Source organism: Paramacrobiotus metropolitanus, unplaced genomic scaffold (genome assembly GCF_019649055.1).
Source record: "Paramacrobiotus metropolitanus isolate TYO unplaced genomic scaffold, Prichtersi_v1.0 Parri_scaffold0000001, whole genome shotgun sequence".
In the NCBI taxonomy this organism is placed as follows: domain Eukaryota; kingdom Metazoa; phylum Tardigrada; class Eutardigrada; order Parachela; family Macrobiotidae; genus Paramacrobiotus; species Paramacrobiotus metropolitanus.
Genome location: NW_026570221.1, coordinates 3,331,582 through 3,347,927, shown reverse-complemented (window position 1 = coordinate 3,347,927; position 16,346 = coordinate 3,331,582). Strand labels below are relative to the sequence as shown.

At 45.8% G+C, this 16,346-nt stretch overlaps 3 protein-coding genes across 4 annotated transcripts; 2 read left to right on the top strand and 1 right to left on the bottom strand.

The window, feature by feature from the left end:
- Positions 1–1,698: 1,698 nt before the first annotated feature.
- Positions 1,699–5,994, top strand: LOC129580689 (E3 SUMO-protein ligase PIAS1-like). The gene is made up of 7 exons (XM_055471340.1): positions 1,699–1,791; positions 2,675–4,033; positions 4,091–4,290; positions 4,808–4,954; positions 5,011–5,113; positions 5,171–5,429; positions 5,623–5,994. Exons 2-6 carry the CDS (start codon positions 3,460–3,462, stop codon positions 5,407–5,409), a joined length of 1,263 nt encoding a protein of 420 aa, XP_055327315.1. The 5' UTR covers positions 1,699–1,791; positions 2,675–3,459; the 3' UTR covers positions 5,410–5,429; positions 5,623–5,994.
- Positions 5,995–8,761: 2,767 nt separating this feature from the next.
- LOC129587224 (uncharacterized) lies at positions 8,762–13,197 on the top strand. 2 transcript variants are annotated; one of them, XM_055480888.1, is made up of 7 exons: positions 8,762–9,175; positions 9,249–9,352; positions 9,768–9,846; positions 9,907–10,039; positions 10,884–11,056; positions 11,117–11,350; positions 11,699–13,197. In XM_055480888.1, exons 1-7 carry the CDS (start codon positions 9,100–9,102, stop codon positions 12,577–12,579), a joined length of 1,680 nt encoding a protein of 559 aa, XP_055336863.1. In that variant the 5' UTR covers positions 8,762–9,099; the 3' UTR covers positions 12,580–13,197. The 2 variants fall into 2 exon arrangements, with proteins under 2 accessions (XP_055336863.1, XP_055336935.1); XM_055480960.1 differs by having other exon boundaries at positions 8,767–9,175; positions 9,910–10,039; positions 11,699–13,192.
- A 439-nt stretch (positions 13,198–13,636) lies between these two features.
- Positions 13,637–15,817, bottom strand: LOC129581339 (uncharacterized). Its single transcript, XM_055472344.1, has 4 exons — positions 15,579–15,817; positions 15,037–15,165; positions 14,586–14,874; positions 13,637–14,117 (listed from the first exon to the last, which is right to left on the bottom strand). Exons 1-4 carry the CDS (start codon positions 15,711–15,713, stop codon positions 13,729–13,731), a joined length of 942 nt encoding a protein of 313 aa, XP_055328319.1. The 5' UTR covers positions 15,714–15,817; the 3' UTR covers positions 13,637–13,728.
- Between the last annotated feature and the right edge of the window lie 529 nt (positions 15,818–16,346).

The window sequence follows — 16,346 nt, the reverse complement described above, 5'->3', positions numbered from 1 at the left end:
TTAGGCCAGCAATTAACGAGCAAAGTTTTTCAGTCGCTCTTCAGAAACCGATTTGAGCATCAGATATATCTGGACACAGATCCCCCACGGTTCCATAGCGGAGCCATGACACAGGCCGCCTAGGACAGTACATTAATAAAATGCATTAGATATACCACAGATTCGCCGGTAAAAAATGTTGGAGGAAAATTATTTTATCATAAAGGAGAGTGCAGTTATTGCAGTCGAGGGTAGTCGCAACCTTGATGAACTGTTTTTGGTTTTCTAGAATTATAATGTCTGCGGCGAACTGCATTGTTATGGCAGTAATTGTTGAGAGAGAACAAATCGCACGGGCACAATGCCACGCTGTGGATGACCATACAGGCTGCGCAATGGCTTGGCGGGACAGAGTGCGTCAATTGTGGCAGGGTAATGGCCAATTGTCACGTCCCGACGACACTGAATTCAGTTGTAAAACAGAGTAAAAACAGACGGCACCAGAAAAGCCCAACATGGTTGCAGGTGTGTATCGAAGTACCTGTATACTGAATGAGTTATAGCACCGTATGTGAAGGTTCATTTACTTGATTGAGACAAGACATAGTGTAACCATTTTAAAGCAAAATGGCCTGGTACATGGTGTTAAAAATGGGGTACAAATGCTAAAACCTTCGTTTTCGCGCATTTTGAATGACTTCTTAGTAACATGTTATGTCTTTCTAAAGCTAACGGATTCGTATAAAATGTCCGAAAACCGTTTGGGAGCGCAACAACCAGTTGTCGAGATATGGCTAACTAAAATGGGCGAAAGGTTTAAGCGCATTTTTGTGTACCAGAAGTCTGTTATAGCCCGATCCTCTTGAAACCTCGATGCAGAAGACACATGGTCACAAAGTCAAAAGTGGACCAATTTCAGGTTCATTAAACAAAGAACATTCCCAAAATTTTTTAATTTTTGAAATCTATTTTAAAATTGGTGAACAGTTCTGTGAATTTGAAACCGACTCACTTTCGACGTTATGGCAATTTGTGTTTAACAGCATTGTTTCAAAAGGATCGCGTAATAAACAGACTTTTAGTACACAGCAATGCATTTAAACTTTTCGCCAATTTCGGTTCGCCAATATTCTCGGCAACCGGATATTTCGCGCAACAGTTGTTTTCAGGACAATGGATAAAAATCATCCAGCTTTAGAATGACATAAAGCATTACAGCAAAGCTTTAGAATGACATAAAGCAAATAGTCATCCAGAGTGCGCGACAGTGAAAGTTTCAGTTTATCTATCCCATTTTTGACACCATGTAACGGGCCATTTTTTTTCAGCTTGTTAAGCGGGATATTGTTTTTTTGAATTGAAAAAAATTTCAATTCCGGCAGCCATCTGGGGTACTCTTGTCTTTGTCTAACACATAGCATTGGCCGTAAGGTCACTGTTGCGCGAAGACGTATTATGTTTAGTCACGAAAATGGCTACCTATCTGATATCCATAAAATATAATCTTGTTTTGCACAAAAATTAATAATTTTTTTATGATTGTATTTGAAAATTGACTAGATGCAGTCTAGCAAGTCGAGTCTTGAAGAGAAAAACGATCAATCTAGAATACAACGGTTTTTACTGCCGCATGTCAGCCGCCCGCTGCAGGCGTACAACATTGAAGCAATCGACGGACTGCACTGGCGATTTTGCAGCCAACTCAGACTGATCAAAGAGTACTGTGTCTGTATACCGCAACTTCTTTCGTAATATTTTCGTTTGTTGATTTCAGCTTTTTAAGATCCCACATATCATCCTGATTGTGCTGATGTAAGTAACGTGCTAACGCTTTGTTGTGGTTGACGCAAGATAGACTGGTAATTACGCTAGGGCAGCCGTTTCAATTAGCAGAGAAATGAGCTCTGAGTCTGAGAGAACGTTGACTACGTACTCGTGATTTATGAATGTGACGGGGAGATTGAGATTGATGTGGTTTTATCTACACGGAGCTCTGGGTGTAAATCTGTGCGGCCACGAGATAGATACTGGATTGAGTGATGGTGGTGAATCAGGTGCGAGACTTGATGGGACACGGCCTTAGCACTAGTTTTCTAGTGCGGTGTCTCAGCGCGCTTGTCAATCGTAGCGGTAAGTTTAACGAGTTTCTTGCCAGCTCCTGCTACCCCGTGCGCCTTGCAAGCAGGGCGAGCGAAAGAGGTTGATAGTAGGGGCCAAGGGGCGATATCTGATTTGCCCGTTCAGCATGTACCAATAGAGAGGAGCCAAACTCGCCATGCTTAGCGACCATGCAAACGCGGTCCGCCGTTGCTGCCCGTTCCCCTGCGCCGTCGCTATACCGTGCAGCAAGCAGTAGTTGTCCCGTCGTACCACAGCCTGTGGTGTTGCCTATAGGCGGTAAAAATGCCCACTTCCCTCGTTGCTTATCGCGACAGCTTCTCTGATAAGCGGGGATCCGGAGCAGCCTCAGCAGGCCTCCACGCGCACATCGGTCGCGCTTTTTCGCCTGGCAGTGCCCACCAGCTGGCCAGTGTCGGGGGGTGAGAGGAGGGGAAGAATCGAAAATAAATTATCCCGCAGTGTAGAACATCCAGTAGCGCAGTAGACACTGAAGCTTAGCACGCATGGAAATTACAGAATTTCAACGCTTATTATAAGTCACAGGATAATTTTCATTCAACACTTTTATTTGCAGGTGTCAGCAGTATCCCAGGGAGCAGCACAATCCTCCCCGTCGACCTGCATCGACGGGGACGGTCAACCCGATCCGTCCGTCATCCTTTCCCGCCAACCCCAGCTCAGACGCCCCTGCCTCGTCCCGTTACCCTTCCTCGCGACCGCCCATCCCGCTCACTTCGACAACTTCGGTTGGGACAAATCAGACCCGGGCATCCTCCGGCGCTGCATCGCCCGCCATGCCGCTTGTCCGCCCCGCGTTAGCTGTATCGGCCCCGCCGACCATTTGCAGCGCTTCCGGAAGCAACACCTTCATCTCCCCCCGCGGTATCACCTCACCCCTGAACCGGCCCACCGGGAGTTCCGCTGCCGGCTCGCAGCAGTTTGCGTCCTTACCTCCCCCGCGCGAATCCCACGGCGCCTTCACCTACTTCGCCTGCCCACCAGAACCGGAATATACCCGGCAGCGTGTCACGGCAAACTGCCGCTCCACAGAACAGCAGCAACGCGCAGCTGTCCCATTCGTACGGCTTCGGTCCTCCCCTGGGCGGCAATCAGCGCTCCTACACGCAGCCTCCCGTCGATCTCCCGGACCGCTTCAGGCTGCCGGCCGAGACTGCCAATAGTCCCAGCGGGCCTTTGCGGCAGTATGCCTATGCGGACCCGGTCTTTCGATATCTTCCCGGGCAGCCTCCCGCCCGAGGTTCCAGTTCGCGAAGCCCGTCATCCGGCAACACTGCCCCTACGCCGCATTTACCCGGAGTGCCCGATAGGCGGGTCAACGACGCCCCAGCCGCCGTGGACATGGATGCGGACACACAGCGCCGATATCCGTCCAGCAGTCAGCAGCGCTCCCACGCCGTGACTTCCACCATGGACATTTTTTCTCAGTATACGTCCATTCCCGGTCCACAGTCACCGCGAAGCACTGCCACCGGCAACACGAACTGCCAGCCGCGACCGCGCTTTCCTTCCGGCTACCAGGGGCCACGGCGTTTTCCTGTCGGCCACCAACCGCCCTGGACACGAAGTCCGCCCGCGGTTCACCTCGAGCGGACTGTCCTCCCGGCCCCAATCGCGCATCTACCGCCGCCGCCGGTACAGTCGCCACAGCTGGTTGTCAGTCAAGCGGGACTGAGCGCCCACCGCAACGTGGCCAGTACTACCGTTGCCGGCGTCTTTACGGTCAGCGAGCGCAGCCAACGTCGCTATGAGAAGTGGACCACCGGGCCCGATGGGGAGCCGGAGTTGCGTTTCTTGCTGACACCTGGTTTCCAGGTTGGGCCGCATTTCTTGTCCAACAGCGGCAATCACGGGAGGATCATTAAACCGCCTGTCTTCCATCAGACCTTGGCGGGGACGCCGCCGCGGAACATTCGTAAGTGGCGAGTTACTTGCGGTGGCTAGGAGGTGATGCGAGAGTAATTCTGTGTAGGTCACGATCCCTCGCTGGTGTCGCGCGGAGCGTATCACGAGATCACCACTGCCTTCGTCATTGACCACTTCCAGACCATCAACAGCGGGCAGAACGTGGTGCTGCTGCGCTTCTGCCAAAAGGGTCTGCACTGGCCCTATTACGAGATCCACCCGGACAAGCTCACGGTGATGCTCAACGGCAGGACCTTGGTCGAACCGGTGAGTTTCTTGGGCGCATTTGCCGGTAAATAAAGAATATCTGATAAAAGAAACTAGTAAAAAATAATAAAACATAATAATTGATAGAATGAAATAGGGTTAACAATTTCCATGCGGTTGTAAGTTTTCGAAAGGGTACAAATTGAATAAAACCGAATTGCAGTAGAATGCAACATGATAAAAAAATAGACTGGTAGAGAACAAAAAAATTTATTTTTAAGGAGTTGTTCAATAATAATTCAATTATAATTCATTCCAGTGAGTCCTTTCGTGCAGTATCGTGCGTTTTATCCCAGTTCGTCCGCAAGTAATTAATTAGCTAAATTTTTTCTAATGAATAATTTTGCTGTATTTTCATTTGACGGTTCATGTTGTAATTATTTTAAATGTTTTTACAAATTTTTTTTAATCGAATAGCAATAAATTGCGTAGATTGTGATGCTCTCTATGAAGATGACCGTGATTGAGTACTCGTACTGATCGAAGAATGCCCGGGTATGTGTTGTTAATATTCCAGGATTTACTGGACTTTATCAAGAGGAAGAACACGGTATATAGCCACCCAATCGAGGTGCCGCTGTCGATGATGGCCGACGAAAACGTGGTGATGGTGCGCTGGACGGATACCACTGGGCCGAACACGGATATCGACGAACCGTCACAGGTCAGCGATCTTGTCAGAGGTGTTGATCTCACGATAACTTTTCAGTTGAATGGCAGGACTACTGGTTCGTAGTGGAGTATGCGCGCCGCAAGGCGATGGAGCAGATCCTGGCTGATGTCCAGTCGCAGCGCGTCTGTCTAACGGACACGCTCTATAAATGTAAGTGGTCCTTGCTCTTTTCGCTTTCAACAGTTGACGCTGTTTCTGGGCTGGTAGTGTACCGGACGCTGGCCGCTTCGGACGACGACATCGTGACGGACTCGCAGCGGATCAGTCTACAGTGTCCGGCCTCGCGACGCCGCCTCCAGCTCCCGGTGCGCGGCCGTCACTCCGACCATGTGGGCTGCTTCGACGCCGAGAGTTTCTTGCTGATGAACACGGCGCAGAAGGCGTGCTGGACCTGCCCCGCCTGCAACAAGCCGGTTCCTTTTGACGAGATTGTCGTCGACGAGTAAACGGCTCTCGTTTTCTGCTGGTCGGTACATCGGCTGATGCTCTTGTGAAGTATTGTATAAGTAATACTTTAATAGTTAATTAATACTACATAATTAATGATGTGTACAGCTACTGCGCAGCAGGTAGAATGACAGAAAGTACAGCAGAAAGAAGTAAGAAGTAAAACAGTAGTTGCTAGGAAAGCAACGTACACGACAGCTCTGGTGTTGCAGGTTCCTGCAGCGACTGCTGCACGCGTTCCCCAACAGCCACAGCATCGAGGCCACGCTGGACAGGGGACAGGTTGTCGTGCGGGAGGCCGTCGCATCGGCTGAGCCGTCCAGCCGTAGCGCCGGGGTGGAGGTTATCACGTTAGACTGACCTCGTTGCTGACCGCTCACTGGATACCGTTTCCGGTGTTGGTGTACCCGTGTCGAACCGGCTGACGTCCAGTGGTGAACGGCGGATTGACGCCACATCCCGGTGCTTCTTAGGATATTGGCTCTTTTCTACGTTTCGTTTCCTAATGGTTTTTTTTCAAATCCATTCCGTAAGATTGGAATGTGGTTCTTGTGTCGGTAACGGTTTCCAAATGTTTCTACAAAATCTGTTTCACAATTAACGACGGTGTTCTAAAATGGGCAGTTTCCCAGTATATAAGTAACACAGTATTTTTGAAAACCGGTTAATAAATTTCGAATAAAATTCGGTATGATTCGGGTTAATAAGAATTCGGGTAACTAATAGCAGCATCAACACGGGGATACATACCGTAAACATCGAATTAGAGCCCCAGGGTAACAAAAATTTCGAACGCCTCAAGGGGTGGCGTAAAGCACACAGTCTAAGCTAACCTACACCGCAGCGATGTTAACGAACGGTACTTACAGTAGCGAGATGTGCCGAAAAACCATGAATGGCATCAGCCAGTGTTCATCGAATTTCAAGGTTACATCGTTAACTCGTTTTTGATACGGGCTGGTATTTAACATTGTTCGACGATGATATTATCATCCCAGTTCATAATTATTCGCTACGGCTTTATCTAAGCACAATGTGATTTTTGACCGCTCCGCTACAGCGAAACACGGTCTCGTGACCACTCTCTTCAGCGACTATTGGGGCTAAATCTACGGGATAGACTGTGTAACCGCTGAAATCTTATTGACGAACCAAAGCCTAATGAAGTCAAATTTTGCGTTTTGATGTGTGTATTGCACAACCACGCAACACAGTGCGATTATGAAAAGTAATTGCTTCTGAACCAAACGAAGCGTCGGCGGAAAGAAAATAACCAGAAAAAGTAGTCGTAGAAAATAAACAGTCAATATGTTATCAAAATAATTCAAAATTCATAATTCAGTTTTCAGAATTCAAATGAATTGCATTAATTACGTACAATATAGGCAAGACCGGTATATATATATAACGCTACGCGACATTAAATACCCTTTGAAAGATTCGCAAAATGTTCTAGGCACGCCCAGCGGGCAGGTAAAGTCAGCATCGACACATTTCATCGAGGACAACCAGCCGCGAAACATTTGGTCGCAGACAATTTACCGCAAGGTCATCTCAACGCGCGACAGTTCGTCGCGGGACATTTGGTGGGCAAGACACATTTCGCTGAAACAGGAAAAACATACGACAACACAAGGAAACAGGAACACATATGAAAACATAGGAAAAACATAAGAAAATGCATAAAACAAGCCTAATGTTCCCTGCCAGATGCCTTGCGGCAAAATGTTGCAAAGGTAAAATGTCTCAATGCAGTAACAGACAAAATACCTGTTATTTAGTATAGTGCGCATAGCGCTAACATAGGTGCATAGCGCTATTTAGCATAGGCGCATATATAGCATAGGCGCATAGCAAGGGACGTGTTTCAAGTGGTTGTTGGCTCCTTTTGCCTGACGTTGTACTCGAAAAATGCACACGTTGACGCCCGACATGATTTCAGTTGCATTATGTCCACTTCAGATTACTAAGTTGTGCAAAGCCGTACTGAATTCTCGCATTGCTACTCGAGTAATTATTATCCGGCTGCTTTTTATCACACCATCAGTATGGTGCGAATGCCAATGTTTTGTGTTGAATACTACTCGGATCGTTGGTGAAACCCCAACTATAATATAAAGAAAAAATATTAGCAGGAGCACATCCAGTGCACTTAAATCACAAGAACTTGGTTCGAAGCGCCCAGCGAGCGTTAGCGTAAGTACGCTTTAACGAGGAATCGACGTTTTCTGGCCTTGAATTGCAGATTTGCCAGTTAAGTTCCGAATTCTTTCTTCACATGGTTATATACGAATGTAGTATTTCGGTAATCGCATGGTATTGCGAAAGCTTTTGCTCTATATACGACACCATACTGGAAGCGCTGAGACGCGTTGTCAGCCGCCCATCTCGCGCGCGGGCTGACGGTATATCTCACGTTGAGCACATCCAAGTTTCGGTTGCATTCGATGGTTCGACTGCACGGCTGAGTTAGAAACGGCGGAATATGGTTTCATACCCTTAGCGTAAACACTGTGCCAATGAGTGGCTGGTGTTGTGCAATATTGCTTCGTACAGCATATGCGTTTCTTATAATGCAGTTACCAAAGCGCGCTTCTGGAGAATATACATAAATACTTAGGTTTTACATAAATTCGGAATTCGTGAAATTCAATTTCAGAGCTTCGGAATCAGAATTCAGGCGAGAAGTGTGTGACCAATTGGTCAGGCTCTGGTCAGCAGGTTGGTCAGGCTCTCGGAATTGACCGTCAGAACAATTTTTAGCCTGTATTTGGGTTATTCGGCAAAGACGGTAAACGAGCGCATGTTGTTTAACTGCAGTAAAAGCTGCTTTCTAGTTTCCACTGTTGGTCGATACGTCTGCCGGAAGTTTGCTCGTTTTGCTCTGGTTCCAAGGAGCGTGACATGGCACTGGCAAAGTATGCGCATTTTGAATCCGTAGCTGTGACCATTCGCAATGCTTTGACAGCCTCACATTTGCGCCGTTTGTACGAGTAAATGAGATGAAATCGAACAGTCGTTCAGCGGTTCAAAAAGTTTATAATACGGTAAACTAGAAATTAGGAAAGAAATCCGTCGCCTGCAGCGGATTGGTGGCCTTCTCGACCCTCTGTTCTGCTTATTTATATACGCTGCTCATGTACAGTATATGTGTACTGTACACATATGTACACAGTGTACATAAATAACGAGTATTCGTAATTGACGCATGTACCGGTACGTAGTGGATTGTAGTATGCGTCTAGCGGCTGTTTTTATTTATTGTGCTTTTGCTTGAATGCGTTTCGCAGTGCAAATGACTAATGCAGCCTAAAGCATTAAGATGGGAACACGTTGATCGAAACGACGAAGAAATTTAATTTACACTTTATCACCCTGGCGATCGGAATGTTCTACGAATGATCAGATCTTTAAAGACGCCTGTGTTGACGCGTTTACCAGTTGCAAAAGTCGCAAATCAGATGGCGCATTATCAAGAAAACACGGGCCAGTTGAAAACTTCCGGTTGAAAACCAGTTATGTGGAAAACTTCCGGTTGCGAGGAAAGATCACGGTTCCGTGGTGAAATCGCACCGCTGGTAGTATGCCCAGAACTCGCCACGTGCGCATGCAGGAGATAGTTGTCCACGTTACTGCTAGAAAGTAGCCGAAGAAGTTTGCAACGCCCGTTCGTCCATAAGGCCACCGAGATGTCCTCGGCTTTTTTAATGGCCGCCTGCGGTATAGTTTCCGCTATGCTGCACTGCATTGTCGTTGCAAGCAAAGGTGCGGAGCCCCAAATTTTTAAGCTAAAATAATAAGAATTTATTGAAAGAGAAGCGCGGATGGTTTGCCCTAGGATTTCCAATGGAACGAGAAAATACGGAGGGAGGCGGGTACCGTTTGGTCGAAGGTGACATTATTGTTGACAGCGTTCCGGAAAAGGATTTTCAAAAAGTGTCGGTAGGTTGGCTGGTGTAATTGGATTTCGTTAAATCGGCAAATGATTTGCAACCATATCATATTAATTCCAAGGGTGTTTTGCTTGTACTGGGTGCTTTTGCGCTGAGTTTAAAAGGGTCTAAATCTCGTAAAGCACACTATTTTATTGGCTATATTGACAAAAGCTGTAGTTTCTTAGAATATTAAATTCTCTCTGGTCTTTCTATCGCATGTTGAGCTCATAATCTGGTCGCGCCGAAAGATACATCTACGGATTTTCTGATCTTAAATGCTAGCGCCAGCTTTGAAAAGCCTACAAAGAGTCAATCGTACAACTTTTACTTGTATAAAGCGAAATCTTTGGGATTTTACCACATCAGTTGTCTTAATGCCTTTCTACCGTACAAAGCCACGAACTTAATAATTGTTGCGCTAGATGCTTGAAAATGCAAGGAGCGCGGACGACAGTCGCTGGGAGAATGGCATAGTTGTATTCACTCTTGGTCGACACCTTAGTAAGCCGCAGTGACTTAGATAGAAATTTTTGATGGTCACAAGTGAACACATATCTGAAGCAGGTGAGGACTTGGTTACGCGAGTTCACGATGCCATGGCCAACATTACCCTGGAAACGAACAACTGCATTCGTTTTCGCAACAGAAGCAACGAAAACGTATTCGTGGTGATTGACTCGGACGGCAGCCTAGGGTAAATACTTGATTTTCTTAGTTGCCTTCTCTGCGCAGTTTAGTGGGAATTGTTTTTGATATCTTTACCCCAGTTCTTTTTATTAATTGACCGAAGCAAAACGGAGGTCATTCTGTAAAGAAAATTTGGTCTGTCCGTCTGTCTCGCACTAACCTGTCGGTTACGCTACTAAGACCGACACACCGACAATGGCTGACCGCTACCATTCTGATCCACAACTTGCTGACGACTATTTGCTGACCGACACAGTGTCTATTCGACAATTTGTTGAAGCGACAACTCAGTGATAAAAAGTTGCTGAGCGACAGTTTGCTGACGACTGTCTCCCACAATTTGAACAATAAAATATTATTAGTAAAACCACAGCCAGTACGTACATATGTATAAAAGCACAGACAACCAAAGAAAAAGCACCTCAAAAACCTAAAAAACCTTGAGGCAAGCCTAATGTCCACAAATCTTTCAGACGCAAATTATCGAAAAGCAAATTGTCGGTCAGAAGGGTTTGTTAATCTGCAACATGTCGGCCGGTCAGCCGAAATTTTCATGGAAGGTAAACCTGATTATACTGTTGGGATGCAGTTACAGGAACTTGCCTTTTACCTCCCTTATAATTATAATGTCCTAAGGTAACTCTTAATGATGATTTTTTGTTGTAGTAGTTCCCGCAGTGTTTAGGTATACTGTTTGTACAAGGATTATGGCTCCGTTTTGGTCTTGTAGTACTCACCGCAAGCGGTGCGCTTTCCTAGTTGTAAATAATAACCAAACCGAACTTTTTTTATAAACCTCCGGTTGGCCTGTTTTACTAACAAATGTATGATTAACAGTTACATGTCTGCAGGTGCCGATCAAACGTGGGACGGCAGAGAAAACAACCGCAGACTGTCTTTCTACACACCGACTGCACGCTCGGAAATATCATCCATGAACTACTGCACACGCTGGGCTTTTTCCACGAGCACACCCGCCCGGATCGGGATAATTACATACGAATACGAAGTGCTAACATCAAACGTAAGCTATAATAACGCAGCACAGCAGCGGATTTGTTAAACAGGGTTTTTTTCCATACAGCCACTCACGTCCATAATTATGACAAGCCCCCTGAAAAGGACACAACGCAACTAGGCCATCCTTACGATTTTTCCTCCATCATGCACTATCCGGCGTTTGATTACGGAGCCGCCATTAATACGGGACTGCCAGTCATGGAGAGCGTGGATCCACACATCAGTCTGACCACTAATACCAGACTGAGTCCGCTGGATGTGAAGAAAATATTGCGTCACTATCAGTGTGAAGATCGCGGTAGGGAAAATGGCTTTGTGAAACTAACAAAATTCCGTTGTTTCTGCATTAAGGGCGTTATTCACTTTCCGTTGTCGCACGACCAGCGGACGAGCTGAGTAGATCTGCCATTTCATAGTCTAGTTAGTTCCCTAATACATGTACATTGGGTCTCAGTCTGTTATTTATTCGCCACTCAGTAAAACGGTTTGTGCCAACGTAAATACAAACAGCATATTATGCTCTACATGAATTCGGAGTAAATGGGTTGCGCTTCTAGATTTAATAGTATTAACGCGGAACAGAAAGGGAATACCGTCCTGAACCGCACTTTTTATTCCCTGCAGCCCTAATGTTTGGTTTACGTAGATACGGATATCTGCACGCTCGTCGTGGGTAGCTGTTCAGTCTACCATAGCACGCTCAATACATCGAATATGGTTTCCCCTCAATACCGAAAGTGGCTGGACCGTTATTCCGGGCTACGGGACTGCACGCGCCAAACGCCGAAGAACGCGGTCTCCGTGTACTGTCAGCCGGGAGCAAAGCCGGATGATGCGCGCACCATCGCCGGCATCCTCCGGAATCGCTTAGAAGTGTCGAATTACACTCTATTCGTGGTCGATACGGTGCTCAGGCAGAGTGGTCGATTCGCGCTGATCAAAGATAAAATTGTCAGTCTCTGGATTTCCACATGCACGACGGATTCCGTGACATCCCGCTTAAAGCGTAACAACTTCACCAACTTAATTGAATTTGGGGTGCACAACTGTAGCCGACAGAGAGTGCTCAGGAATGATTTCGCGGGAAACCGTTTACTTCGTCGCATCGTTTTCCATGCGACGAGCATCGCGTTCTTAGAGCGGGACACCTTTGCGGAATTAAACAACCTACAGGTTCTGCAACTGGAAGAATGGTGGTTGCCACGAATACACGGTAAACCGCGAAAAGAGGAGGTTATTCATCAGGCCATCCTTGTGCACTGCAGCTGTGAGTATCAGTGGCTGCGCGACTGGTTGACGCGTAAACCGGAATTAACGGGAGCGAAGAATGCTAACGCAGTGTACCCAGGCAGCCGGGAGCTGAAAGTGGGGGAGATATACCTGTCTGTCGACTGTACCAACCCCAGGCTGACCGTTCGCAACTGGGCTAATGGGCATGTTACCAGCGCCTCTTACAACTTAGACAGAAATCCGTTTGCCTTGAATGCTGCGCGTTGTACAAATGTAACTGGAGTGTATCTAAGGTAATGGCGACCGTTTCCTGTAATCAGTGGGCATGGTCGGTGGATAGTGTGGGTGTTTGCACGATTCTTGTCCACGGTAGTCTTCTCTTCTCGAAATGTGCCTCCGGACGCACAGTTCGTGCTCCTTTACGCGTTTATTTTGTTTGCACATAATGTATGTTTTATTTAAAACTTTTGTTAGTAATTACGGACGGATGATTTTTTGCACGGTATATTTACATGTGAGCCGACGACTGCAGACTGCAGCTCATCTGTTTTACATTCCGATTTTTTGCAGATTTAAGTGCAGTCGGAACTGTTTATTGAAACTTTATCGGCGATTCACTTCTAACGCTTCGCGTACATTCAGCTTGTACACTATTTAGCTATGACACAACGACATTTTTAAATGATTATGCCGCTGCGTGCATGTTCAGATTGTGGTACTGTTACAAGAACCTCTCGTCTCAGCATGCAAACATGTAAACATGTAAATAGCCTCTTGATGTACCAGATTAGTATTTACAGTATCTCAAGGGTCATCTGCATGATCGTTCTGACCATATCCTGCATTCCTAATAAGCACTCTTTTGTAGCCTTGAGCTCTTGCGCTCTATAAGCGCTAAGCACTGTAACTGCCATGCCTGGTTGATTAACGCCATGCACTCTTGTGTTAATCCTTTATGCTGTTAACTGTCCACGTGGGTACGTTACGCCGTGGACTTTAAAGCGCTAGCGTTACGTTGTTAACTCAGGCTTGATAACGCAGCGCCGTGAATGTAGCAAGTTACACACATGGCTATGTCATCTTTAAATAAAGGCTGGTAAATTAACATATCTGTATAACAGTACGTGAAATAGCTATGTCAGCACTGCCTTTCCCGCTTATTTTGATTGCATAATGTAATACTGGTGTTTAGCGATTATTTGTTAACGAACGGATGCAGCACTGCACCGTATATAGAGTTACGACTGCAGTACATTTACATGACTTTCTGATCTCTGGCAGTTATGGGCGTAACCAGAGTGTTTAAATAAAACTTTATTGTCGGCCATGCAGGTTTTCGCGCACATTCATAAACTTAACTATAACACAATGACATTAAAAAAGTTACAGTTCGCCTGCTCTCCGCATGGGGAACCTTCATTAAGATAATGGGATATCCAGGATAGGCTAGTTTAATTTTAGCGGTATCTCGGTCACCACGGTGTGTCCAACGTCGAACAGTCTCTTCACAAACGGCTGTGCCATACAGCCATCGCACTGATCAAGGGAGACACGTCCCGTTGCATTCATGCATTTATCCAGCTGGTTCATCGCTATGTTTAGAAAATGTTGTTCCTTTGGTATCAGTCTGTTCCACGCATCAATATGCGACCCCGTCCAATAATCCCAAGTGATATCCCAGTTTAATTTGAATGGCACAATCCTTTCTGGACTGGTTCCGCAGATGACCTTCTGGAGGCATTTCCCAGTATCTGTGATTACCACCATAAGCGGGTTGCCGCAGCAGGGACTGATGACCATACCCGGTTTCCCGTCGTCACAGTATTGAGCACCACCTGTAAACAACGACGTGCAATGTTTATATCTATTAATTCCGTGGGAGCAAAAGATTTTCTCGAATTTCGCTCAATTAATACATAATGTATACCGTTTTCATATACGGCGCACGAAGTGTTGTACTTTTTCAGTAAAACGAAGTTTAGAAATGTGATTACTTCCTGAAGAAAACAATATAACAAAAACATCAAAATTTGAACATCGAAATTATTTTACAAAAAATATTAGAAACCAGAAGCTGGGACGAAGAAAAAGCAAACGCATTTCCACGTAAACAATTTAGCAATTGCAAATTTTAGCGGATTCTATCTGTCTTTGGTGATTGCAAAGCTTGAAAAACACACCAAATGCGAAACGGTAAGTCGTGCGAGAAAAATATTGGAAAGGAAAGGAAAGCGCTCTATTTTTGGAAAGGAAAGCGAGGTAATGAAGGTACACATAATCCGTGAGTAAAACTGTGATGTTACCTTCCTTCTTTGGATCACGATAGTAATCGTAGCGTCTCATCGGACCAGTGTAAACGGTACCATTAGCCAACCACCAGGATTCTTTATCATCTGCCCTGTTGATAGGCTGCAACTTTGTCAATTCGTCCAAAATGGGGACACAAGTAGACCAGAAGCGGCTCAGCGAGAAGAGACGGTACTGGCACATAATTGCGCTGTACGTCGACGTGCAGCCGCTGCAATAAGTATCTTCCGAACCGTAGCATCCCACCGCCATCGGGTCTGGCGCTGCTGTCACGTTTTGGCGACACTGAATTGAATAAGAAAAAAACACTAAAATTTGTATGTGCTTTGCATCTAACAAATAGGTTGGATCAACCAATGAATTAAGATTTTAACATGGCGTAAGAAGCAACGCACTGTTCTGCGTTGACGACACAACACCCAAACCACAGTTTAGAGTTGGACTTACCGTATAATGAACGCGGTACGTGGCATTCATTGGATCGCCAGAAGTGAAAATCGCCTCACTGCAGTGTGCCGTCGGTACTTTCGTTACTTTTTCATACAGTACGTCGGGTGGGATGGACGAATCCGTACACTGTGCAAACGAGGCTCGGGTAAATCGTTTCAGACCTTATTAAATCTAATTGTAAGAAGGTTGATGATAATGTACAATCCGAGTCCATAATTTCTTGCGAAAAGGGACAAATACAGCTCTTTAGTACGGTACATGTAAAGTGCGATGCTGACCTTTAGAAAGCAATTATAACAACGGTAAATTTTACTAACAGGCAGATAAATTCCATAAAAAAATTCATTGATTTCACGAAAAGTGCATTTATTCGAAATCACAAACTGACGTGTACCAGGCAAAACAATTGCACGTAGTGCGTGAAAACAGCGGCGTAGTCGGGTGTGGTATGCTGTTTAGCGTAACCCATGAATACGGTATGTCTTCTCGCTGTGCCTTTACGCCGGACATTAACCAACAGAACTGTAAACGTCACTTACCTCGAACGCGTATTCAATGGGTTGATCGTTTCTATACAAAGGTTGTCCGTGCCATTCAGTCAGCCATGCACATTCACAGAAGCGCAACAGTACCACGCTCAAAGTGATAACGATGATCGCTCCACCGGTTGGCATTCCTCCAATTTACGAAGCTTAACTAAGCCTGATAACGACGTTGCGATTGTAAGAAATTAAATAAAAGTAACCAGAGTCACTTAAACGCTGCCACCCCAATCACAATTAAATAATAACACTGGGAATGAAGACACGGTTTTGCTTTTCTTGGCTTAAATAGGTATGAAACCATTTTGAAACCACGAGTCAAGTTATTAACAAGAATACGGACTCAGCAATCAGAACACTACAATCCTAACCAGTATTTCTGTTATTTGACGAGACAGTACGTGGCTGGCTTAACACTCAACGGGTGTAAGGAACACGTATCAAGTGGTTCGGCAACACGTTTGCCCGAATTTAGCTTCATTTTGCCAGCCTTCCAGTTCCAACTACTTTAGTTTTCCGCAGCCTGAAAATTGCTAACGTATGCAGATTTTGAGTGCCTTCTTGTGACTAACAATTTTGCATGGAATAGATGACCGGAGTTGGTTTCCTGAAAAACAGCGAGGTGTGACTTGGCTAAGGAAGTAAAGAACGATCAAATCTCATTAAATTCTGCTTACGAGAGTTGTTAGTGGTGAGGCGACACGAATGATCTGCTTGCATTAAGCTTCCCTTTATCCCGGCAACATGTCCAAGCGACGACGCAGC

Bases quoted from the DNA above. Each gene is read 5' to 3' on its own strand.
- LOC129580689 (XM_055471340.1), top strand. From the start codon at position 3,460: ATGGATGCGGACACACAGCGCCGATATCCGTCCAGCAGTCAGCAGCGC. The intron at 4,034-4,090 runs GTAAGTGGCGAG...AATTCTGTGTAG, and splicing joins GACGCCGCCGCGGAACATTC to GTCACGATCCCTCGCTGGTG. The intron at 4,955-5,010 runs GTCAGCGATCTT...GTTGAATGGCAG, and splicing joins ATATCGACGAACCGTCACAG to GACTACTGGTTCGTAGTGGA.
- LOC129587224 (XM_055480888.1), top strand. From the start codon at position 9,100: ATGTCCTCGGCTTTTTTAATGGCCGCCTGCGGTATAGTTTCCGCTATG. The intron at 9,353-9,767 runs GTAGGTTGGCTG...TTGTTGCGCTAG, and splicing joins AGGATTTTCAAAAAGTGTCG to ATGCTTGAAAATGCAAGGAG. The intron at 11,351-11,698 runs GTAGGGAAAATG...TGGTTTACGTAG, and splicing joins CTATCAGTGTGAAGATCGCG to ATACGGATATCTGCACGCTC.
- LOC129581339 (XM_055472344.1), bottom strand. From the start codon at position 15,713: ATGCCAACCGGTGGAGCGATCATCGTTATCACTTTGAGCGTGGTACTG. The intron at 15,166-15,578 runs GTAAGTGACGTT...TCGTTTGCACAG, and splicing joins CCATTGAATACGCGTTCGAG to TGTACGGATTCGTCCATCCC. The intron at 14,875-15,036 runs GTAAGTCCAACT...TATTCAATTCAG, and splicing joins CGTACCGCGTTCATTATACG to TGTCGCCAAAACGTGACAGC.